This window comes from Piliocolobus tephrosceles, chromosome 6 (genome assembly GCF_002776525.5).
Source record: "Piliocolobus tephrosceles isolate RC106 chromosome 6, ASM277652v3, whole genome shotgun sequence".
In the NCBI taxonomy this organism is placed as follows: Eukaryota; Metazoa; Chordata; class Mammalia; order Primates; family Cercopithecidae; genus Piliocolobus; species Piliocolobus tephrosceles.
Window position 1 is genome coordinate 113,491,461 of NC_045439.1, and position 27,038 is coordinate 113,518,498.

General features: G+C 39.6%; 1 protein-coding gene across 1 annotated transcript in view; it reads right to left on the reverse strand.

The window, feature by feature from the left end:
• Positions 1-3,108: 3,108 nt before the first annotated feature.
• AKAP6 (A-kinase anchoring protein 6) overlaps positions 3,109-27,038 on the reverse strand; it is a 419,768-nt gene continuing 395,838 nt past the window's right edge. Inside the window, exons 12-13 of the mRNA XM_023227448.2 lie at positions 9,899-13,312; positions 3,109-4,891 (exon numbers count right to left, since the gene is read on the reverse strand). Of these exons, the coding sequence (XP_023083216.2) occupies positions 9,941-13,312 (3,372 nt within the window). The 3' untranslated portion in view covers positions 3,109-4,891; positions 9,899-9,940. The remainder of the gene's footprint in view (positions 4,892-9,898; positions 13,313-27,038) is intronic.

Here is a 27,038-nt window from a genome sequence, read left to right on the forward strand (position 1 = left end):
ACAAAAAAAGTTTACCCTGAGTTTAATAATGAGAAAACAACTAGACACATCAAGATTGTCGATCATTCTGCAAAACTGGCCTGGACTCTTCAGAACTGTCAATGTTACAAAAGCCCAAAGGAAAACAGAATAAAAGCACAGGGAAACTATTCAAGATTTAAAAACCAAAAAAGACTTGGAAATTAAAAGCAGTATGTGATCTTTGTCTGAATCCTGGATTAAAACAAAAACAACTGGAAGAGGACATAATTTGGGTATTTAGAGAAATATGAATAAACTCTCAGATATTATTGTATTAATATTACCTTTTTTTTGAGACAAAGTTTCACTCTTCTTGGCCAGGCTGGAATGCAGTGGTGCAATCTCAGCTCACTGCAACCTCTGCCTCTCGGCTTCAAGCGATTCTCCTGCCTCAGCCTCCCAAGTAGCTGGGATTACAGCTACCATGCCTGGCTAATTTTTGTATTTTTAATAGAGATGGGGTTTCACCATGTTGGCCAGGCTGATCTCCAACTCCTGACCTCAGGTGATCCGCACGCCTCGGCCTCCCAAACTGCTGGGATTACAGGCGTGAGCCACCACGCCCAATCAATGTTACATTTCTTGAGTGGGAAGATGGTATTGTAGACTTGTAGAAGAATGCCCATGTTCTCAGTTAATACATGCTGAAATATTTGCAGATGAAGTATCATACTCTACAATTTACTTTCAAATGATTTAATCATACAAAAAAAGTGTGTGTATACAGAGAGAGATGAAGTAACTATGGTGAAATATTAACAATAAATGAACCTGAGTGATGAGTACCAAGTATCTTTGTTCTACTCTCGACTTTTACATAGGTCTGAAGTTTTTCAAAATGAAAATTGAAAAAAGAAAATGTAGAAAAAATATAGCAGTAAATTTAGTTGGTTCAATTTATATTTAAAATATAAGAATTATATGACATTTGAAAAGTTAGTTTTTCTTTAAAATTCTAAAAATTTTCAACTTCTTTTAGAAGATAAAGCAAATTGACTTATAAGAAAAACCTGGATCATTTCATTGTTTGATATTTTCATCTAGTTTGTTCCTAGGAATTATAGAATGGGTAAAACCTAGTCCGGATGAACCAAACACAACAAAATCATCAAACTCAGGTTTCCAGAAGCCCTAAATTTAGATTGTTCTGTTGTTGTATAAAATGCATATTTATTCAGTGACCAGAAATCTAAAAAATATTTTTCCTTCTGTAATTAAAACCACTTTACTTTTTCTGGTAGTCAGATCTAGATGATTTTATATACTGTTTTGCTCACTAGATTTTCTTAAATGTAGAGAAACTTCATCAGAAACAAAGTAAATGAGGTCATCATTTAATTTAGAGAAAAGTCATAATCACTCTATTCAAGGACGCAAAAGGCACTTTCAGAAGAAAAACTGTAAACCTTTGGAGACAGATATCATGTGTTAGTTGCCTTTATATACCTAATGCCAAACATAGTGCCTCACATAGGTAGCCATTTAATAAATGTTCACTGAATGGTTGAATAAATGAATAAACGGAGGGAGTGCCCTACTTTATAAGGAAACAGGTTTGGTTTGTATTTGATATAAGGAAAAGATTCAAGATGACTTAGGCACTGGACTGGGCCACTGAAGGAAGTCATGGATTCTTATTTATTTATCGGTTGAAATTTACAATAATAGAATAAACATATCTTAAATATATTTCTAGAGAAAACTTAGCACTTAAATATTCAGATTCTTTTCTACATGTATGATGATGAAGACAGTTCCTTAATTTCAAGTATTCTGTCTGTTAACATTCAGTCAGGTTGGAATGGATCTGAAAACCATGACATATGAAGGGCAGTTGAGGGAACAGTGGTTGGGAGATGATGAGTAGCTGGCCTCGATTATCTCCAAGGTTGCCATGAGAAAGAGGGAGAAAAGATACTCTGGGCTGCTCCATAAGACAGAACTAGGACCAGTGAGCAAAATTAAATGTAGGGTAGTGGGGTACTAGGCAGATTTTAGCAACCTAAGAAAGAACTTTCTAACAAAGAGATATGCCCAACAGTGGAACAGTTTGCTTTAACAGACAATGAACCACTATCGCTGGAAGTGTGTAGGCAGAGTTGGTGTGATCATTTTCTAAGGGTAATTGGGGAGGTAGTGCCTACATGGGGTGGGAGATTGAGGCTACTTTTCCTCTTCCAACCTGAAAAGGCATTGTTCAACAAACCTGAAAGTCATTCTACAAATTTAGTGTTAATACTAAGCAGATAATTAACAAATACTTTCAATACTGCACAGTCTGCCATGAGCATGTAACAAGTAGGTAGAACATCACTGTCAGTTTGTTCTTTGAATATTTTACCAGTAGATGTAGACTTGACATTAGTTACTACTCAAAGAAAATTTACGTTGTCTCAGTATGTAAAATAATACCATATCCCAACAGAGGTCTAGAATGCCCCTAGGAATTTCAAAGACTCTAGGATTTGTTCTTTCTCTACATCCTGGGCCGCTATACTTGTGTACTCTGTTATGGCAAACTTAGCTTATATTCTCCAGCTGCCCCCTAACTAGACAATTATCTCTAATGTCTTTCCCCTAAATCTTATTGAACACTGCAACTAGATGTCTGGCTAAAACCCCTTTTGAACAAATTACTACCTATTAAAAAGTCTAAAATAATGTATCCATTTAGAAATATGTATGAAAAAGATTAGAAGGGGCATAAAAATACAAATAGTTATTAAAGTGGTCGAATTACAGATAAGCATCGTTTAAATATTCTTGGTGTGGCACTAATGATAAATAAAATCAAGTGCAAAACAGCCTCTACAAAGTGTCCTTATTACCTAGCATTTTACATACAAAAGCTCCAAGTTACTGTTTTAAAAGACCTTTCATTAAGTCCTCCTAATTTAATTTTTCTCCTATTACCCCTGCAATAAAGTTTCATGCATATTCCACTAACTTTCCACTCTCTCCAAGCCCTTTTTTTTCCTCCTTGTCCCCACTGCTGCTTCTCTCATTGTGCCTCTATCACTACATTTGCTCTCTTCCTCAGCTCTGCAGCAAATACTTCATGTCATTTGTATGTTCACTTGTCCCTAATGTAGGAGAGCCTTCTGCGGGCAGGGCTTTGTCTGTTTGTCCCACATTGCATCTTCTGGATCTAGAATAGTGCCTTGCAGACAAAAAGTGTTTCTGAACTATCTGTTAAATAAATGATTGTCATTCCTGTGACTACGTGAACCCACAACATCCTTTACGTTTTTGAAATTTGATACATATTATCTATTGTGATTTTATATTGCATTGTACCCTTTTCTAGTTGTGTCCATGTTTTAGTGTCAAAATAAAGGGACAGGTGTCACTATGTCACCTAATTTAATCCTTTAATTCAGTAAATTTTTATTGAATACCTACTGTGTCAGGCACTTAAGTAGGTGTTATGATATAAATTTAAAACTGAATTTAACAGGAGTCAGTAAAGGCCAGATGGAATATATCTTTGTCAATGTCTTTTACACATATAAATATACCTGAAATCTATAAATAATAGTCAAATTTTCTATACTTTTCTACCAGTTTTCTATCAAACTCATTCAAAATAAATATTTAAAATAAATTAAGACATACAAGGTATCCTGAAATCCAACACCAAATCATTAATGATAAGTAGAAATAATAAATCTAGTATAAATTTTTATTGGTTTAGGGGAACTGACATGTAATCATTTGCTGTTCCAAGATCCTTATAGTGACCAGAAAGATTTTGAAAACTGAAGGCTTTATGTCTAGTCTCTAGTTTAGGTAATGTTAAGCCTCTTAAGCAATATGAATATGTTTGGAAGCTGCTACATGCTATGCTTTTTCAGAACCAGATGCAACAATTTGGTAAAGAACATAGTAGAAGAGATCACTAATTTTCCTTTTCCCCCGATAATCTGTGTTTATTATGCCAATTTTAATTACCATGCAATCTAATGGATTTAAGGCTTATATTTTCCACATCACTAGACATCACAAACATGAAAGCATTTTATACTGTCATTATACATCAATGTTTGCACTTGGTTATACATATATACAGAAATTATTCACACATCTTAACCTTGCTATTTCCTCCTTTCAAACCAACATAATTTTACCGTGAAAGCAGCTTTTTAATAAATGGTATAAGAAATACAGCAAGGCACACTTTTTTAAAAAACGTTTTTCTCATTACCACCTCAAGAAGCATAAAAAATGAAAATGTTGTACATAATTCAATAGTAGAATGTCACCAGTTTATAATATACAACATCATATGGTTGTTTCTTGAAATGCTGCATAGATTATTTTTTAAATGAAATAAATAAAATGGCGCTTTTAATAGTTGCTTAATTTTGAAAGAAGGACCAGTGTTTCTTCTCTATGCTGCAATCAATTCAAATGTTAGCTTTTTAGGTAAAACTCTTTCAATAAACACAGTCATCATACCATTTTAAAAAATCCAGATTGAAACATGAAATTGGTCAAGTACTGGTGGGGGGTCATTCTAGACAGGAGAATTTAATGGACCACCAGTTGGTGAACTGCAGAACTTTAAAGAGCAGAAGGGAGGGGAGGAGGCAAACAGAAAAGTCTAGCTGGAGAGAGAGGGTTGGTAGAGGTAGCTTGGGACAGGAATCCATGGGAGAACAAGCAGCTTTGCTGAACTTCAAAGACGATCACCTAAAGAGAACCAGTGCACACATTCAGATCACAAGGCTCGTGTGGAGAAAACACATTTGGAAGGAAGATTCATCTTGGGAGAAGTCAATGTAATAAACGGCAGTGACAAACGTGATGGAACCAGAGACCAGCCCAGGGCGGGAGGATGAGGCCACCCCTGAGTTGCAGCCAGGCGTATCTACAAGAAACAAAAAGGTGACAAGAAAAGGTTTCAGAAATGTATTTTTCATCAGCAAAACCAAACCCTTTGAGGAACCATTGAAGGCTGCAATTGTAGGACTACTTGCTAATGTTCTGAAATAAAAAGATACATAAAATATAAATAATTTTAATAGCCCAAGCTTCACATTACTGACAAAAAAAGTCTCAGTGTAGATGTGAAAAATACATTGATTTTTTTTAAAAGATATGGTTTCAAAGAAAACAAGAAAAATCATCAAGTTTGACCTTTTCTGTGGATCTCATCCACTCTTTTGCCTGTGAACTCAGTTTGGAACATCAAAATAGCTTCAAACCAATATGAAAATGTGAGGCCGCTGATGCCAAGTGATGCGGCAAAGTATTCCACAGACAGGGAACTGATAGGCTCTCAGGCTTAACCCTTCCTGCAGTGATTTTATGTATGATATCGAACAATTCCACTATTGTATAGTGGTGAAAGATTCATAACATTGTGATTATCCGAAGTGTTTCAGCCTAAAAAAAAGATATAACTGGGGCTTCTAGCTCAAATAGTAATGCATTTCATTTAAGGTACATACAGCATTGTGGAAACGAGATGGATTCAATTATATTTGTACATCTCATGGCTATGATATAAATTTGTTCCAAACTCGATCCGTTCTGCCTATTTCTAAATGGCTAAAAGCAACTGGTCAAATGTGAGGAACACCTAAATACCAAGTTTAGGCAATGCAGGATGCAATTATTGTAAGTCCCCTGACCAGCTCTCAAAGAAAGCAGGCTTTTGCTTGTATGGGCTTAAACTGAGTTCTGATGTCTCATATCAGGTTGTTTTACTGTCCCTCAAGAACGAAATATTGTCTTTGTCTTGCTCTCTGTTTTTCTACAATCTTTCAACTTGTGTTAAGAGCCAGAAAAACCTTAACAAAAAGTCGTTTGACTGGAGCCATGGGGAGTTGGGGAAAGACGAAAAATTATATAAAGAACAGGGGTAGACAGAAACAGATGGGATGAAATTTGGTATAGTAAAATAATGCAGTAACATAAGAAAGCCTGGTGCATTGTTCAAATGCTGAGGACATGACTCATTTGAAATCTGGTCACAGAGTAGGGAATCCTTAGGTGAGGCAAATCTGGTCTTACTAAATGCTGGCATTTAAATTCTCTCTGGATAATCAATTCTTTCAACTTGGCCCACTTGGAAATGGGCAGGCCAAATTGGCTGAGGCACAGATCTGGGGTTTGTGTGTGTGTGTGTGTGTGTATGTGTGTGTGTGATAGGTGACAGGTGATGCACAATAACATCTTTGTTATTTAGCATAGCAGGGATAGTTATTCTGAAGTGCCAGATAATTTAAAGACACTCCACATCCAGCAAAACCTTGGTTTATTAAAGTTATTTTAAAGATAAGTTTGATAAGATTATACCTGTATTGTCTAGTGAAAAAATTCACACACAATCACCAAAGGTAGTTTCTTAAACCTGGTTGACCAGCTTTGGAAAATATTAAGCACTTAATGTCAATCCAATGAACAGAATGGGAATTGTGCTGTGTACATGAAAAACAAATGTTCTTACAGCTTTCTCAGTTTGTAAAATCTGAGCAGCAGCATTTAAAACTTTTTATGTGTGTACTTGACCATGTACAAATACAAGTAATTGCCTAAAATGTAAAATCTACTGACCACCAACTACCACATTTACAGACCAATAAAGTAGGAAAGGCAATAAAGCTAAAAAGTTCTAAAGGAAATATCTGCACTGTAAGTAAATACACCTCCTCACCCCACCCCCCAAAACACCACACTCTTACACATACACATAGTAAAACAAAACTCCAAATCACTAGAGCAGACCAAAAGGAAAAGAAAAGGCACCCACTGGCCGCATATGATGAGTTAAATTTTTTATACCATGGGATTTATCCAGCCTGAAGTTTAGGGTTAAACCATTCATCAAAGATCAGAGGTTTATGATGAGGATTATGAAGAAATAACTGTCAGAATACAGCAAAAAGATTAGTGCAAAGTACATCTCTTAGGCAGGTCCTAGGAGGCACTACAGACATACATTATGTGCTTCCTCCAAATTAGGCAGAAAGATCTGGATCTTTCCAGTTACCTTTTCTTTGATGTGATCTGCTGTAACTGACCTCTCTATTTTTATAGAAACATGACACATAAATGAAAATAGTGAAAAGCACAGCAGTATGCCTGGAAATCAGTGCAAATGCATACTGCTAGATCATGTTAAAACTTCTCAAGCAGTTTCAGTGGGTTTTTAATTGGAACACAGTAAATAAAAAACGTTTGAAAATCTGAAAAACATTTTTTGTTACTGATGCAAACTCTATCTGCTATTCTAAGTTATATCTCTTCTGGATGGCATTATAATCATTTCATCATCTGAAAACTTAGTTCTGGAAAAAAAAAAAAAAACCAGCAAATGGAATTTGGTGAATTTTACTGTCCTGATAAAAAGAGCATCACAACGGATGGTTTTCAAATGACTTTAAAAAGCAAAGCACAGCTTTTTCTTTTTCTTTTTCTGAACTTGTAGAAAAAACAATGACAACAATTAGACTCTTGTAGACATGAAACCTCATATTTATCAAACAATTTTACTATGTATTCTTGACATTAAATACTGAAGGCATGTCAACATTTTGAGATTAAATAACTTGTCCTGGTTGATAGTATTTTAACAATATGTGACTATTTATACTCAGTTATCCAATGCTAATGTCTGGTAAAAAATTCAGGCATCCGGATGTTTTGTCCACATGATACTGAAAAAAAAAAAAAAATCCTGAATAGGACCAGTAAATATGGCTATTTAAATAGCTCTAGGCCTATAACAAGTCACTTGGGGGCGATGTGAGTTCTGCAGAAGTAAAATCTGGCTGTTTCTCCCTTTGCCCGAGATAAGGCCAGGCATCAACAGGGCTTAACAAAAAATACTGCTGACTGGCAGGCGGGCTGGCTGCTAGTTTTACACTGTCCCTGCTTGTAAAATGTGAGGGTTACAGAGATCCATCAGCACATTCACTTCCTCCAAGTCTAAAGATGGAGCTGCTCATCATTTACATTTCATTTCAATTCTATGTAAGAGAGAGAAGAAATTCCCAGAGGATCAAAAAAGGGAGAGTGCATCGCAAAGGCTTCTCCAGTGCCAGAGCTTCTGGAGCTCCAGATCTCAGCATGACTGGTGACTTGAGGGTCACAGTCACATGATGTCATGCTCAGAGTGGTGTTGCTTTCAAGCCTTTATCCCCTTTCAGAAAACAAAATCAGCCAGGCTCTACCAGCCCTTCTGCAGAGGTTGGCAGAGCCAGCAGTACAATCAGTTCTAATAGAACTTGTTTTGAAGCAGCTTATGGAATTGCAGTTACTCTCCCTTAGTGGTCAGTTTTACTGCATACTGATGGAGAATGTGATTATAGGGTGGACATGTTTCACAGAAAATACATTTCTCTCTCTCCTACTTTTGTTCTCACTTGTAGCCAATTGTAAATAGAGTCTGAAACACAGAAAATTAGTTGAGCTATATTAGTAAGTGGGAGGCCTTTCTTCAATTTTGCATACTGAGTTTATTTTTAGGGTATATATGGTATAGATGCCCCCCTTAGTCCCCATTTCTAGCAGCTCTACACAGAATCACACATTTTAATAAGCTTAGGGCACAGGTGTTGCAGGAAAAAAATAATGATGTTTGCCATTCATCTTTCAAATTAAATAATGTGTTTTTAAATAGTAACTTTTTTCATAATACATTATGGGAACAACATTTATCTGTCACATTTTAAAAGATGTATTTGTAATAAATGTAAATTACTTTTAGAAAATCAGTAATTAGGCTCATCAAAAAATAAACAATCTGCCACAAAAAAAGATAATCTTTAGCATAGTTAAGTATAATAACTGTTATTTGAATAAGTTAACAAATTAGGGTAGATTGCTTCTGTAATTCATTTCCTATAGCACGAGTTTAGGTGACGGCATTAAGCTTCTGGAGTGGGGGGTGGAGGTGGCATTAGGTACCTCATACTTGGGTGAAATATGACTCTCACATTTGAAAGCTCAAATTTTCTTCTTTAAACTTGATTGAGAAAGCATATTCATCACTGGGGCTTAGAAATGGGAAATAACAGAATCTTTGTGTCACTTTTAGAGACACATCATCATCCTGGAATTATCGATCAACAGCTGTCTTATTAAATACGAAGAGCGGAATGACTTTCTTAAAAAATTTGATGGAAATCAGCCTGTCACCTTCAGGCAAAATTCAAAAATTCTGTTTTTATGAAAACGCCATTAACTTGTCATGTATTCTTTCTGCATTTGCTTTCTGCGCCTGTTCTCAATCTGTGGGTGGATAAATAAGAGCCTCTTCTTTAAAACCAACTTTCCCCTCCTGTTTGAATCCTTAGACATGGCCATGATTAGGAGTTGTGACAGCACAGTCTTCCACTGGGGAAGCAAATGTGATGATAGTTACATTAGACAGAAGCATAAAAGCAAGGGCCAAATCAGGAGATGCAGCCTTTAGCCTAATCATTGTTCATCTCCAAGCACTGAAGAGAAGGGACAGCTCTCTGTGCAAGAAGCTGAAGTGGAGGGTATTGTTACTGTGTGTGAATTTTGATCATGGAGTATAATTGCGATTTAGATAACCTTTTCATTCTCCCTCAGTGGAAGAATTTGAGGCCTTAAATTGTTCAACTACTTCCTCAAATTCTGTATTCTTGCTAGAATGATGTAATAAAGATAATGTCACTAAGAATGTCAATTTTCCCTGTTTTTTTTTTTTTTTGTTTTGTTTTGTTTTTTCTTTTGCTTCACAGTTACTTTCATTGTTGGGAGCATTTCTTCTATCTAAATGTCTTATTTAGATAACTGTCTGCCATAATTGGTCATTCTGACTAGCCTTTTCTCTTACCACGGTTTTGCTGACCTGAACTCAACATTTTAAATACATATATGGCACGAGGACTATACGTACCTTTCAGTGAGATGATTTTCATGCTTGGGGAGGGGGTACATTCTACCTATGCATATTTCTATGTCGTTCTTCATGAAGGTTTAGAAGATTTTCTTCACAGGTTAAAGTTTTGGGGCTGGGATGCAATGCAGCCTTGTCTGTTGGCTGATTTGCCTTCAAGGAGAGGTCTTGAACTTTAGATTTGGCTGAAGCAGCGTTTTGTTCTTCTGGCATTCCAGATTCACCTGTTTTTTCTGAACTTTCCTTTTCACTGTCAAGCTTTGAAGGAGTAAACTCTAAGTTTTCTGCACAGCCATTGGAAGTTTGGGGCAAACCATCCACTTCCTTTCCAGCCTCAGCTCTTTCCTGAGAGGAAGGACTTGAAAGAGCCACTGTATCTGCATCATCAGCTAAAAGAGAACTATCACCAAACTCAGAAGAACATGCTGTTGCTTGTAGTGGCATTGCAGCTTCGCTGGGAACTGCAGATTCATTTGGAGGAGCACTAGAGAAACAAGGCTCATCTCCATCAGAGTCACCCTCAACACAGGCCTCAAAGAAGCATTCAATGTCTTCCTTGTCATCTAAGCCCAAGTCGGTAGTGTCTAGCGGCAATGGAGTGCTGCTTTTCTCCTCTATGTAATTGGTGACCACCCCACAATCACTGTCATGAGATGACAGAGATAAGTATGAATAAAAGTCCCCTTTTCTCAGCTGGATGGGCCGGTGAGAATGCTCCAACACTTTCTCCTTGATTTGAGTTAATGAAGTAGGAGCAGCCACTTCGTTTTCAGGTTGAAATTTACTTTTTAGGGCTGTTGAAGCCATGTCAATGATTTCCTTAACAAAGTTGTGTACGGAACAATCTTCGGCATCTTTTTGATGGAAAACATCTGGCTCACAGTTGCAACAGGAAATGTCGCTGATAGAAGCATTTTCCTCTGTTCCGTTTTGTTCAAGTGCTAGGCAACAACCAGCAGATTTTCCAGCCATACTCGGTGCATCATCAGATGATTTTGGCGCATCAGAGTCTTGTCTGTTGTTAACCCTGGTTTCTAAAGCCAGTTCTGAGAATGACTTCTCAGTGGGGGTAGAAGCAGTGCTTTGATTTTCAAAATGGTGGTGACTTGGACATTTCTTCGGAAGATGTCTAACATCTTGGGAAACAAATTTCTTGCCAGCAGTATTTGAATCACCTAAACTATCCATAAGTGCTTTACACTTACAATGCTCACTCTCTGAAATCTCCTTCCCATTTGAAGCAAGATTTTCTGATACCTTTGAAGTCCCATTCAGTTTGTCCTTTTGCCTTTCTGGAATACCTTCAATATTGCCATTTTCCATGTCAGCCACATATGGATCTTTGTTAACTTTGAAAATAGTTTTCTTATTTTCACTCTTTGTCCCTAACTCATGGGTATGAGATGAATTCTTACCGTTTCCATTATTTTCAGAGACATGTTTTACAGAGCCATTTAGAAGGGCCTCAATATTCAGAGTATCAGAGGGATTGGTCATCTCACTGCTACTCACATCTTTACTGCCCTTCATCTCATCACTGACATTGCACCTTTTCTTCTCTCTTGTCAAAGACAATTTTGGCCTAATCCATGTCTGTAATTCATTCTTTATATAGTCTAGCCCTGACATCAAGTTGCAGTCTTCATAAATTTCATCATCTGTTGCAATACTGGAGTCATCATCCTCATCTTTGATGCACAGCTCTTCTTCAGTCAAGGTAAGGGTAGAGCTGGAGAGCAGGTCACTGTCATCTTCATCATCAGTGCAAGCAGAGGTGCAAGAGACATTAACAATCATGCTGACATTGACATCGCTTTCATCAGCCACTGAACGAGTCAGACGCTTCCTGAATGATGCATTTGATTCCGGGATCTTGTTTTTGTGTAACACAATATCCTCTGAGCAAAGAGAGAGCTCGTCACTGCTGCTAAGTTCTGTTAGAGATGCCGCTGAGTCTTCATTGATAGAAGATGCTATGTCCAATGACATTTGGCCAGTAAAAGACATCTTTTGGGAAGTGCTTTGAAGAGTGATATCAGAAACACTTCGCTTTATCTTTTGCTCTGAGGGGCTCTGGATATTCTCCAAACGATTCAGGAGATCTAATGTTCTTTTACTTAGTTCACCAACTGAGCCACTGCTCACGCTTATATCCCCAGAGCTGTGACAGCTAAAAAGATCTTCATTGCTTTTATAGGATGTCAACCAACTTTCTAAAGAAGTACTTCGCTGGAGGCTGTCACTGCCATTTTTAAAGATGCCCAATCCAAATAAATCACCCCCTGGAGAAAGGGACTCAATAGATGAACTACGAGATAAAAGGGAGAGCTGTTTGGCATTCTGCATGCCAGTGAATGTCTTTTCTATATTGCCACTTTTATATGAAATGCGATCCATTTCATGAGATGCACTTGCCAAAATCCTTTCATGGGGAGGTACATCTGGTTGTAACTCCGTAGTCTGATGTTTAGATTTGCAAGATTTTTTATCAAAATAAAAACCACGAGGCAGGGGATCCTCCACATGTGCTTTTTCGCTTTGTGACTGTTTCATTATCATTGGTAATTTGAGTTTTGAGCCTTGGAGGTATGAGTAATCATAAAATGTAAACACATCATGTTTTCCTTGTAATTCTTCTCCCAAACAATCAGGGGTATGTTTGGTAACACTGTTTAAATCTCCAACTTTTCCATTTACACAACCCACTGGTGAAATGGACAACTGAGAGCTATTTGGAAGCTTAATGCATTCCCCCTCATCTTTAAATTTTTGCTTTAACACATTAACTGCGTCTCCCATTTGTGGGTCCAGATGTTCAGTTTCAAGGTTACTTGGGGACCCATCCACTGCATTGAGCAAGCACATTTCAGAGTTGGTAGTGGTTTCTGTGTCTCCTTCACTGACAATTCCACTCTCACTGCCTGAATTCTGGCTCATGTCTCCTCCGTGACATGCGCAGGGCTTTACCAAATTGGAACCGCCTAGAAGATCTGGCAAAGATTTGGTAGATGAAAATGAAGAGTCTTTACTGAGACTCTTAGTTAAAACATTAGGCTGTGTCATGCCAGTGACCTTTGGATTGTTTTTCAGAAATGGCATGTGGTTGTCTTCATAGAGTTCAACATTGTGTAGGCTGTACACTTGGTAAATGTGTGGACTGGAGGGGGCAGTAATATTTGAGGCATACTGAGATCCCCCATGGTTATCAGCCTCCTCGTCATAACCAGGGTCCTCATTACTTGTCTCTCCAAGCTTCAAGGAAGGGATGACAGGTTGGGGTTCTTGATCAAGGTCATTTGATTCCTCATTCAGACTAATTAACTTGTTACTTATGTCCATTTCATCCCATTCCAGGGCATCCTCACTCATCCCGTTTAGGTCCATCAAGCCAGGATCAATCACATTCAAAGTCTCCTGTGTGAGAGAAAGAAAAAAAGAAAGGAAAAGAATTAGGGAACACAAGCATGAAAATTTTATCCACTGAAAATCTCTTGGAAGACTCAGGAAAGAAAACTGCCCCAAGCATGGACTTGAAAGATAGCCTAATTATCAACTCTAATCCTCTCTGAAATAACACCCAAAATTTACTGAAATAGGCTTTTTGATCAATAGTAATTTGTTACTGAAGGCAATAACATAGACTAAAATGTATGATTATTATTGTCAAATTGTAATTTATGGAATTAGCCATTTCCTATTGATTTATCTACATTTTAAATCCTGGATAGAGTGAAAACTATCAGGTGAATGAAGGTAAAAAGAGTACAGCCTATGACATCTCCTAAGGTACATTCACACTGATCCTATTTTAGTTCTGGAGTCCACAGTAGAATACTATCTGCAGCCACACATGGCAAACTCCTTCTTGCCTCTATTCATGGGTTCTCCATTTTAAGCAGCTTTTGCCTGGGGACTTAGAGTTGTAGCTACCATGTACAGCATTTCATGGGCCAGAGGCACATGACTGTGTACCCCTTCCTCTGTGTTCCTGTTCAGGGATCTGTCTTTTCAGATCGTGGCGCTGTTCCCAAGCAGACATAAGATTAGCAACACTTGACTGTTTCCCTTACCTGTATATTCCTAGACCCTGAATGCTCCAGGGCAATTTTTTAGTCAAAGTTCTCTCAGCTCCTTTCTTTTCCAGTCTCTCTCTGTGACAGAGATTTCACTTTGGTCCTTGTTAACTTGGCTTACTACTGTTAGTCCTGCCCCCATTTCTTATAGACAGGAACCTCTCACTCCAGCCCACACCAGCCCCAGAATAATTATGTGAAGACTTTCCTGACCACCCCAGGATGAAGTAGCCCAGATTCCCTTATGCTGCCCTCTGCCTGCCCACTTGGGACCCTTGATGTTTCCTTGGACTTCTTGGCTCTGCCTCTGTTTAGATAGAGCTTGACATATTCTGGGACAGAGTAGCTGACTGGACTCCTGGACTCTGTTCAAATTCCTTCACTGTCCTTACTTGCTCTCCAGCTGTCTGAATTCATGCTAGAGCCAAGAAAGATAAGATGTTTTATATATATATATAAAATGCAGGCCTTGATGGGCTCACCTACAGACAGAAACACAAACAGAACTTCGAAGTTCAGCTTATGCTTATGCAGGGTAGCCAAGCAGATGAGTATGGCACTAGAACTTGCAGACTGGTTGAAGGGCTGACTTTGCTGCTTACCATATGCATGACCTTGGGCAAGTTGCTTAACCTTTCTGAGCAACAGTCTCATTGCCCGTAAAATGGGGATAGCATTATCAATTTTTCGAGATCATTCTGAGTATTAAATAAGCTAGTACTTGCGAAGTGCTGAGGAGGCAGGCAGTATTAGGTGGAGATATATATATATATATATTTTGACACAGTCTTGCTCTGTAGCTCAGGCTGGAGTGCAGTAGTGTAATCATGGCTCACTGCAGTCTCAACCTCCCAGGCTCAAACCACCTTAGCCTCCCAAGAAGCTGAGACTACAGTGTGTGCCACCACACCTGGCTAATTTTTATTTTTTGTAGAGACAGGGTGTGACTATGTTGCCCAGGCTGGTCTTGAACTCCTGGATTCAAGTGATCCTCCCACCTCGGCCTTCCAAAGTGCTGAGATTATAGGTGTGAGCCATCACATCCAGCCAGTAGCTATAATTCTGAATATATGCAGAATCGCTCTAGTGTGGTCTTGAGTCAATTCATAAAGGGTTTGCTCTGTCTGCTTCATTCTCTTCTTCACATCATACCTTCCAATTTGCTATTAAAACCACAAGGGATTCACGACATGGTAGAAAGAGAGAGGTATCACACAGCATAACAGGCTAGCATATTTGTATTAACGTCAGAATTATTTTAACTGGTTGAAAAACAGCCCATGATGCTTTTATTCCTCAGTAGTGGGGAAAAAGCTTCACCTGCAGCACATTAGCAAAACTTTCCTAAGAAGCCCTCAATCCTTCCTGAAACTAATAGTTAAAGGGTACCACACAAATACATTAAGTATAAAATACCCATTCGCACTTTACTATACTGGGTATGTAAGAGATTATCTGTATAGCCTACTTAAGTTTAAGAGTCCAGTTACAAGGCAAACATTAATTAAGGGATATTTTTAAATTTTCTAAGAGAAATCTTTCCCACTGCCAATGTTACAGCGGTTAATCTAGTACCCAGTAATCATCATAGTGGCTTAGGTATGGAGTACATTCACTGTGATGAATTTTTATTAGAGTTTCTGTTTATTCTTTGCTTGCTGATAAAGGAAGTACTAATGACCGGTTAGTATGGCTAATGAATGTTAAAATCTTCAGCTGTAGGAACAATCAATCAGTCTGATCAAATAGTATATTAATTTCAAATACTATCTTGCCTGACACTGTACTCTGAGAGTGCTGATAAATAATTGAATCAGTCTTTCAAAGGAGCTCTTTTTGTAACTCTGTGGTTGACTTTAACATTTAGCAGCACAGATTTTCCACAAGGATCCCAAACCTAGGGGCTCACATGGAGAAGTGGGAATTGTGCCATCTGGATGGGCTGGGAGCTAAGCCCAAGTGACGCCTGCAACTCAGACTCATCTTCCATGACACAGTCGTTTTCTGACCAAATGCTGCCTTTATGGCTTTACGAATTCAAGCCTAAGAAACTATAAAGCTTATAGCAGCACCTAAAGGAAAAAATTCCTTTGCTCAATAAAGTATAGTTGGCCCTCCATATCCATGGGTTCCAAATTCACGAATTCAACCAACTGCAGATCAAATATATTTGTAAAAAAAATTTCAGTTACAGAAAGAAAAACTTAAATTTTCCCTGTGTCAAGTGATATACAGGCATTGTATGAACTACTATAAGTAATCTAGAGATGATTTAAAGTAAAGAGGATGACCATCGATTATACGCAAATAATAAACCATTTTATATCAGGGACATGGGCATCTGAGGATTTTGGTATCTGCGTGTGTGTGGTGGGGAAGGAACACTGACAAATAGCTGTAGTTGGAGTGGAAAGTTTCCATAGGAAAAGATTAAACTTTTGGATGTAATATTGTTCTTTTCTTAACTCTCTCCTCTTATAAACCTCTTATATTTATTGTGATTTCTGAAATTTTTTTGTATGTCAATTCCAGGAAATATCTGACAGGATTCATTAGAAAATCATTCTCTTTAGACTTTAAATTTTTTTCATATTAAAGAAGTGCTACTCACTCTGCCCTCACTCACTCCCTTCCTGTTGTGGATTAAATTCTGTCAATATTTTCAATAAAATCTCCATTTCCTCAGGATTTAACTTCAACCATAAAATATACCCCTGGGGCAAGAAAGTGGGAAAAGTTTCCAAGAAAGACATTAGAATATTTATATAACTAAAAAAGTTCTCTTTTGGAAAAAAAGATTTGCATATACAAAGATGTAACTGATGGGAAAATTATTTGGTTGAATGCTCTCTTTGATGATAGCCCAACATAACCAATAATGCTCAAGCTAATCAAACGTTTGTTTTTGTTGTTGTTGTTTTCCCAGAGGAACTATTTGGTACTTTTTTTTCCAAAGGCACAATGTTTCTGTCTTTGCTATAGTGATAAATCTAAGTGAATTTAGACAAAATCTAAGAGTATTTGAATGAGACCAAATGGATAGGAAGCAGTAAATGAGGTTCCAAAAGAGAGCCTGCAATTCCAGAAATAATTATGAATTAATTCATGCAAGGGTCTTCTATTCATAAACTTGCTGTATGGGTACAGAATTTTGGCCCAAACCAAGGCATTATATAAATAATCACACACACACACACACACACCCCTACCTATACAGATCTGCTCAAGAAACAAATGGAATTAAATAATGCTAGTTTATTTCATTATTTTTGTACTTAGAAGCATTTTATTTACATTAGCACAACATATACAGAGAAAGTAATAAAAGTAGCTGGAGAAATGATGATGATGATGACAAAAAAGAAGAAAGAACCAAGATTCCAACTGTGGCAGGTAATATACATCTCAATTAACACCCTCTGCATGTATACGGCTTTAATTGAGTTAAGTCTTCCATGATTGCATTTCCAGGATTTTCTTAAAATTTTAGCTTAAATGGTGGTATTTAGCTAAAGAGTAAAGATAAAGGAACTTGACAGTCTACAAAACAATAACCTAATAAAGAACTGATATAGCTGCCTCTGGATACCTTTAATTTCCTTTAAAAAGTTGCGTCTTTTGAAATATTTTTTTCATAAAGACTAGGATGAACTGAATGTTACAGTTAAACTTCTGGTACTCAGAACGCGCAGAACTATTAAGAAGGTCTTGTAATATGTGTCTCCCTGTTTATTCTAGATCCAGGAATTTATTGGGCAGCACCACATGCAAAAATCAGGAAGGAGAGATTTATCTGGAGGAAAGTAGGACACAACAATAACATACAAACACATAAAAGTGACAACAACATAAACAGCAGTAACTGTAATTGAATAAAGATGTATATATTTACCCCAGGGTGAAAAAGCAGAACACACAGGTTTGAGGGGGTGATGGAGAGGTGGAAGAAGATAACATATAGCTCTAGATAGATAAATCAATTTAAACTGGGGAAATGCCAACGTTCATATATTTACTCTGCTTTTTTTGGTACCCCTCAATCCTGAACCTACAACCAAAGTGTCTGAGCATTAGTTACATAATTATCTTCCTAAATTAGACTTAGGTAGACATTTTATAAAAACAAAAACAAAAGCAGGGCAGGTACAGTGGCTCCTGCTTATAATTCCAGCACTCTGAGAGGCTGAGGCAGGAGGATCGCTTGAGCCCAGGAGTTTGAGACCAGTCTGGGAAACATAGTGAGACACTGTCTCAATGTAAAAATTTTTAAAAATTAGCCAGGCATGGTGGCATGTGCCTGTTGTCCTAGCTGCTCTGGAGGCTGAGGCAGAGGATTACTTGAGGCCAGGAGTTCAATGCTGCAGTGAGCCATGATCATGCCACTGCACACCAGCCTGGGCAATAGAGCAATACCCTGTCTCCAAACAAACAAACAAACAAACAAACCATATAAGAACAATGCCAAACAGCTGCTTCCATCTCTGAAAATGGAAAGATAACTCTTAAGGGAACTCTGAGTTTGTAATACTCTGCCTCTTATTGAGCAGAGAATGGATTTAGAGTTAGCAAGAAAAAAATATAGAAGAAAATAAAAATTAGGATAAAAAGAATAATGTTCCATGTTTATCAGCCATTTGCAACTGGAGGAGGTACTCATACAGGTTTGGGTTTGAATCCTGGATCAGCCCTCCCATATGTTAGCTGTGTTATCCTGGACAAGTTATTTAACTTCTATATGCCTCAGTTCCATCGTTTGTTTATCTGGGACAATTACAGTACATTGTATCTACCTTATAGATTGTTGGGAGCTTTAAATTACTAAAATGTATGTAAAGTCCTATGGGGAGAGCCTGGTACATAGTAGGGGTGCAATGACTGGCAGCTATCAGCATATATTCCCTCTGCTGAAGTGAGGAGAGGATAGTAAGACTGAATCCTAAATAACCGTAACAGTGTTTAAGACTGGAGGTTGGTTTACTAATCTCTTTGGTATGACCAAAGAGTCAATGAAAGAAACATTGATACTTTGGGAGGCCAAGGTGAGCGGATCACGAGGTCAGGAGATCGAGACCATCCTGGTTAACACCGTGAAACCCCATCTCTACTAAAATACAAAAAATTAGCCAGGCATGGTGGCGGGCGCCTGTAGTCCCAGCTACTCCGGAGGCTGAGACAGGAGAATGGTGTGAACCTGGGAGGTGGAGCTTGCAGTGAGCCAAGATTGCGCCACTGCACTCCAGACTGGGCGACAGAGCGAGATTCTGTCTTAAAAAAAAAAAAAAGAAACACTGATTAGGCCCCTTACTCACCTCTACTGCACTATAAATGAGGTGATACATTTGTTTTTTCATATCCTAGCTGGACTTATCCCATAAAGATAACCAAATGAGAAAAGACATTTGCCTAGTCCTCAGCAAGGCATAGCTCAAGGACTTTCTATTTCCTGAAAATAACCCCTTTTTTTAAAAAAGGGAAGTCCATTGTCTGTGAAATTCTATCACAACTGACATATTAGAGCAATCAAATCCTGCTCACTATCTATCAGATTGACAATAAAGTTAAAGTAACTTGTCTCAGCTCAGAAAATGCTTTGAAAGTCTATCTCACACTAATGATCAAAAACTGTTCTAGTGAATGCTCTTTTTCAATAACAAAGCTGATCAGAAACTCAAAACAGACAAATCAAATCCAAAGTCATCTCACAAATCTCACTAAAATGAGTACTGACATGGACACATTTCCTAGTCTTGACTACACAGATAATTCTGAAATAGTTGAAAATGAAAAATCCATTAGATGTTGTTTTAAAGTAAGTTTTATAACAGTAAAAATTGCCTTTGTTCTCAAAAGGGATCAGGGACAAAAGGGAGTCCAGCAATGGGAAGCAGGAGTTTTCTTCGTATAAATAAACTTCATGAGGACAGGGGCTCTGACTGTCCTGTCTCCACTAGAGCCTCAGTACTTAAGATAGTGCCTGGCATAAAGCAGATTCTTAAAAAATGATTACTGATTGCCCAGGCATGGTGGCACATGCCTGTAGTCCCATCTACTTGTAAGGCTGAGGCGGGCGGACTGCTTGAGCCCAGGAGCTCAAAGCTGCAGTGAGCTATGATTGCACCACTGCATTCCAGCCTGGATGACACAGTGAGACCCTATCTGTAAAAAATAAAAAAGTAAGAAAGAAAAAATTTACTGAGTGATCTGGAGGAAAAAAGTAAAAACACTTGCCTGTTGTCTCATGAACTGTTGAAGGGATCTGGGGATTTGGAGAAAGGTTCTGAGGGTAAACTATGCTGTGGCAAAATCACCTGGAAAATCCCTGACTTTCAAACTGGTGCAAACTCTCAGTTATAAAAGCTAATATCCTCAAACACATGTTTCATGAGAGAAGCCAGACATAATAAAGTCATATATTGTATGATTCCATTTATATAAAATATCCAGAATAGGTAAATCTGCAGAGATGAATGAGACTGGTAGTTGCCAGGGCCTGGGGGTGCGGAGGGAGGAATGGGATGCAACTGCTTTACAGGCCTGGGGTTTCCTTTTGGAGTGATGATAACGTTTGGAAGTAGAAGTGGTGATTGCACAACATGGTGAATGTACTAAACACCACAGAACTGCTCACTTTAAAATGCTTAACTTTACGTGAATTAAGGAAAAGCCACTGAATAAACAAAAGAAAACCATTTGTAACCTTAGAGATGGCAGGTGCTAAGGGCCAGTGCATGAGGAAACAAGTACAGGATGTGCTAGAAAGTAGCCTGAAAAAGTCCAGGTTCTCTGGTAAAATTTGAGTTGAAATTAGGAGTGTGGCCCTATCAGGTACCGTTCAACACCTTGTTTGTCCTAGCAGCAGTCTTGGAAAGAGAATAGAAGCTGAGAAACCACAGAGGTCATAGAATGTACAGGAAACTCTTCAACTGTTCTAATACCTCTACCTCAAAGCACAGTAGCCCATCTCAATTCTCGTAACAACCACCCCAGGCAAAAACAAAAAACAAAAAACAAAAAACCTATCACTTTTGAATTTGATTTTATGTGTGAAGAATAAGTTGCAAAGACCTTGAATGTTCTATAAACATGGTGATTGTGAAGTTGTAGGAAGGACTGCCAAGAAGAAAGAGCAAAACAAAAAAAAATAAAGGTTTCTTTTCTTCCTTTTCTTACTGTAACTTCAGTTTCCCTGGAGGGGCTGCCCATCTAAGTGCTATTTTGATTAAGAAGCTATGGTATAATAGGAAATATATTTGGTCTTTGTCCCAGTTCTCTGGCATAGAGCCCCTAAAGCCCTTGGAATTTCCTAAGTGATAGAATACGTTTTGTTATTCATAATGGCCACTTTTGATCACAACTGAGTTTATGCTAATGAGAAAATTTAGGGCAGGGTCCTGAGATAGCCTCAGGTTGGGGGTGGTCACCAGAAAGACCAAGTGATTAGAGGGCTGGAACTTTCTGCTCTACCTAAGGACCTCTGGAAAAGGGAGGGGTAGGGCTAGAGATGAAAACTGTAACTACTCTTGAACAAAGAGATTTGATGAGCTTCTAGGTTGCAGAACACCTGGAGATGCTAGGTGGGTAGTGTACCTGGAGAAATGTGGAAGCTTTGCCCAGCCCCTTACCCTGTGCATTTCTTTTTCGTCTGGCTTTTCCTGAGTTGTATCTTTAAATAAACTGGTAAATGTAAGTAAAGTGTTTCCTTGAGCTCTTAGAGCAATTCTAACAAGTTATGGTTAGAATAACCTAAGGAAGGGTTGTGGGTGTCAGGCCTCTGAATTTCCATTCCTTTCCTTTTCTGGTAGAGACAAAGGAGACGCGTTTTTTCCATGAACCCCAAACTCCGGCACCGGTCACGGACTCAGGAAGACAGTCTTTCCTTGGTGTTTAATCACGCGGGGATGCCTGCCTGATTATTCACCCACGTTTCAGAGGTGTCTGACCACGTGGGGACGCCTGCCTTGGTCCTTCACCCTTAGCAGCAAGCACCGCTTTTCTGGGGGGCAAGAACCCCCTAATCCCTTTTCTCCATGTCTCTACCCCTTCTCCACTTTCCTGGGGGGCAAGCACCCCCCACCCCTTCTCTCCGTGTCTCTACCCTTCTCTTTAAACTTGCCTCCTTCACTATGGGCAAGCTTCCACCCTCCATTCCTCCTTCTTCTCCCTTAGCCTGTGTTCTCAAGAACTTAAAACCTTTCCACTCTCACCTGACCTAAAACCTAAAAGCCTCATTTTCTTGTGCAATTTTGCCTGGCCCCAATACAAACTTGATAATGACTCTAAATGGCCAGAAAATGGCACTTTCAATTTCTCCATCCTACAAGACCTAGATAATCCTTGTCATAAAATGGGCAAATGGGCAAATGGTCTGAGGTCCCTGACGTCCAGGCACTTTTACACATTGGTCTCTCCTTAGTCTCTGTTCCCAATGCAACTCATCCCAAATCTTCCTTCTTTCCTTCCCGCCTGTCCCTTCAGTCCCAATCCCAAGCATCTCTGAGTCTTTTGAATCTTTCTTTTCTACGGACCCCTCTGACCTATCCCCTCCTTCCCAGGCTGCTCCTGGCCAGGCCGAGCTAGGTCCCGATTTGTCCTCAGCCTCCACTCCCCAACCCTATAATCCTTTTGTCACCTCCCCTCCTCACACCGGGTCTGGTTTGGTTTACAGTTTCATTCCCCGACTAGCCCTCCCCGACCTGCCCAGCAATTCCCTCTTAAATAAAAGGTGGCTGGAGCTAAAGGCATAGTCAAGGTTAATGCTCCTTTTTCCTTTATCCTCTCCCAAATCAGTTAGCGTTTAGACTCTTTTTCATCAAATATAAAAATCCAGCCCAGTCCACAGCCCATCTGGCAACAACCCTTAGATGCTTTACCGCCCTAGACCCAGAAGGGCCAGAAGGCCGTCTTATTCTCAACATACATTTTATTATCCAATCCACTCCTGACATTAAATAAAACTCCAAAAATTAAATTCCGGCCCTCAAACCCCAAAACAGGACTTAATTAAACTTGCCTTCAATGTGTATAATAATAAGAGGAAAGGCAGCCAAGTAGCAATGTGTTTCTGAGTTGCAATTCCTTGCCTCCACTGTGAGACAAACCCCAGCCACATCTCCAGTGCACAAGAACTTCCAAATACCTGAACTGCAGCTGCCAGGGGTTCCTCCAGGACCTCCTCCCCCAGGAACTTGCTTCAAGTGCCGGAAATCTGGCCACTGGGCAAAGGACTGCCCGCAGCCCGGGATTCCTCCCAAGCCATGTCCCATCTGTGCAGGGACCCAATGGAAATCATACTGCCCAGCTCACCCAGCAGCCACTCCCAGAACCCCTAAAGCTCTAGCCCAAGAGTTTCTGACTGACTCCTTCCCAGATCTGCTCAGCTTAGCAGCTGAAGACTGATGCTACCGATCATGCACCCCTTACCATCTCATTAAAACCTAATCACCCTTACCCTGCTCAACACCAATATCCCACTCCACAGCATGCTTTAAAAGGATTAAAGTCTTTTATCACTCACCTGTTACAGCATGGCCTTTTAAAGCCTATAAACTCTTCTTACAATTCCCCCATTTTACGTGTCCAAAAACCAGACAAGTCTTACAGGTTAGTTAAGGATGTGTGCCTTATCAACCAAATTGTTTTTGCCTATCCACCCCATGGTGCCAAACCCATATACTCTCCTATCCTCAATGCCTCCCTCCACAGCCCTTTATTCTGTTCTGGATCTCGAACATGCTTTCTTTACTATTCCTTTGCACCCTTCATCCCAGGCTCTCTTTGCTTTCACTTGGACTGACCCTGACACCCATCAGGCTCAGCAAATTACCTGGGCTATACTGCCGCAAGGCTTCACAGACAGCCTCCATTACCTCAGTCAAGCCAGAGTTCTTACACAAGAGCCAGGACCACGCCCTGTAGCCTTTTTAGCCAAACAACTTGACCTTACTGTTTTAGCCTAGCCCTCATGTCTGCATGCGGCGGCTGCCACTGCCTTAATACTTTTAGAGACCTGCAAAATCACAAACTACACTCAACTCACTCTCTACAGTTCTCATAAATTCCAAAATCTATTTTCTTCCTCCCACCTGATGCATATACTTTCTGCTCCCCGGCTCCTTCAGCTACACTCACTTTTTGTTGAGTCTCCCACAGTTATCATTGTTCCTGGCCCAGACTTCAATCCAGCCTCCCACATTATTCCTGATACCACACCTGACCCCCATGACTGTATCTCTCTGATCCACCTGACATTCACTCCATTTCCCCATATTTCCTTCTTTCCTGTTCCTCACCCTGATCACACTTGGTTTATTGATGGCAGTTCCACCAGGCCTAATCGCCACTCACCAGCAAAGGCAGGCTATGCTATAGTATCTTCCACATCTATCATTGAGGCTACTGCTCTGCCCCCTCCACTACCTCTCAGCAAGCTGAACTCATTGCCTTAACTTGGGCCATCACTCTTGCAAAGAGACTACATGTCAATATTTATACTGACTCTAAATATGCCTTCCATATCCTGCACCACCATGCTGTTATATGGGCTGAAAGAGGATCCTCACTACGCAAGGATCCTCCATCATTAATGCCTCTTTAACAAAAATGCTTCTCAAAGTAGCTCTACTTCCAAAGCAAGCTGGAGTCATTCACTGCAAGGGCCATCAAAAGGCATCAGATCCCATCACTCAGGACAATGCTTATGCTGATAAGGTAGCTAAAAAGCGCTAGTGTTCCAACTTCTATCCCTCACAGCAGTTATTCTCTTTCTCATCTGACCACTCCCACATACTCCTCCACTGAAACTTCCATCTATCAATCTCTTCCCACACAAGGCAAATGGTTCTTGGACCAAGGAAAATATCTCCTTCCAGCCTCACAGGCCCATTCTATTGTCATCATTTCATAACCTCTTCCATGCAGGTTACAAGCCGCTAGCCCACCTCTTAGAACCTCTCATTTCCTTTCCATCATCGAAATCTATCCTCAAGGAAATCACTTCTCAGTGTTCCATCTGCTATTCTACTACTCCTTGGGGACTGTTCAGGCCCCCCACCCTTTCCTACACATCAAGCTCGGGGATTTGCCCCCGCCCAGGACTGGTAAATTGACTTTACTCACTTGCCCCAAGTCAGGAAACTAAAATACCTCTTGGTCTAGGTAGACACTTTCACTGGATGTGTAGAGGCCTTTCCCACAGGTTCTGAGAAGGCCACTGTGGTCATTTCTTCCCTTCTGTCAGACATAATTCCTCGGTTTGCCCTTCCCACCTCTATACAGTCCAATAACGGACTGGCCTTTATTAGTCAAGTCACCCAAGCACTTTCTCAGGCTCTTGGTATTCAGTGAACTAATGGTCTTTTAAAAACACACGTCACCAAGCTCAGCCACCAACTTAAAAAGGACTGGACAATACTTTTACCACTTTGCCTTCTCAGAATTTGGGCCTGTCCTCAGAATGCTACAGGGTACAGACCATTTGAGCTCCTATATGGACACTCCTTTTTATTAAGCCCCAGTCTCATTCCAGACACCAGCCCAACTTGGACAGTGCCCCAAAAACTTGTCATCCCTACTATCTTCTATCTAGTCATACTCCTATTCACCATTCTCAACTACTCATAAATGCCCTGCTCTTGTTTACACTGACAGTTTACACTGTTTTTCCAAGTCATCACAGCTGATATCTCCTGGTGCTATCCCCAAACTGCCACTCTTAACTCTTAAAGTAAATAAATACTCTTTGCTGGCAGGGCTATGCTGAATCTCCTTAGGCACTCTCTAATTGGATGTCCTAGATCCTCCCAATTCTTAGTCCTTTAATACCTGTTTTTTTCCTTCTCTTATTCCGTTTGGTTTTTCAATTCATACAAAACCGTATCGAGGCCATCACCAATAATTTGATACAACAAATGTTTCTTCTAACAACCCCACAATATCACCCCTTACCACAAAATCTTCCTTCAGCTTAATCTCTCCCATTCCAGGTTCCCATGCCGCCCCTAATCCCGCTCAAAGCAGTCCTGAGAAACATCGCCCATTCTCTCTCCATACCACCCCCCAAAAATTTTCACCACCCCAACACTTTACCACTATTTCATTTTATTTTTCTCATTAATATAAGAAGACAGGAATGTCAGGCCTCTGAGCCCAAGCTAAGCCATCATATCCCCTGTGACCTGCACTTACACATCCAGATGGCTGCTTCCTGCCTTAACTGATGACATTCCATCACAAAAGAAGTGAAAATGGCCTGTTCCTGCCTTAACTGATGACATTACCTTGTGAAACTCCTTCTCCTGGCTCATCCTGGCTCAAAAGCTCCCCTGCTGAGCACTTTGTGACCCCTCCCCCCCACCCAGCCCCTGTCTACCAGAGAACACCCCCTTTGACTGTAATTTTCCTTTACCTACCCAAATCCTATAAAACAGCCCTACCCCATTTCCCTTAGCTGACTCTCTTTTTGGACTCAGCACGCCTGCATCCAGGTGAAATAAACAGCCTTGTTGCTCACACAAAGCCTGTCTGGTGGTGTCTTCACACGGACATGAGTGAAAGTGGGGTTTTACAGCCTGTGGGCCAGAAGGATAGGAACTTGCACGATTGGCATCTGAAGTGAAGGCAGTCTTGCGGGACTGAGCACTTTCACGTATGGGATCTGATGCTTAACTCCAGATAGATAGTGTCAAAGTTGGATTAAATAGTAGGACACCCAGCTCATGTCTGGAGAGCAGACAGTGGCTTGGTGTAAAAAAACCCCACAAATTTGCTGCCAGAGTGTGTGTCGAGAAACTTTTAAGTGTGGGCAGAGAAACTTTTTATAGAGAAGCAATATATTTGTGCCAATAAATCAAAGAACTAGATACTGTCATAATTTCTAAAGAATTCTCAGGTGCAGTAACTTCAGTGTTGATAGTATTATATGTAGGTGGCAACAGATAAATCCCTTGCATCAAGCTATGTTTTTCTTAAACAAGTTAATTCTTGTGCAAATCATTATTCATAGTTGTTAAGCATCTACTGTAGAAAAAAGTTACTTTCCCACCCAACTCTGAATGTTTCACTAGAAGTAA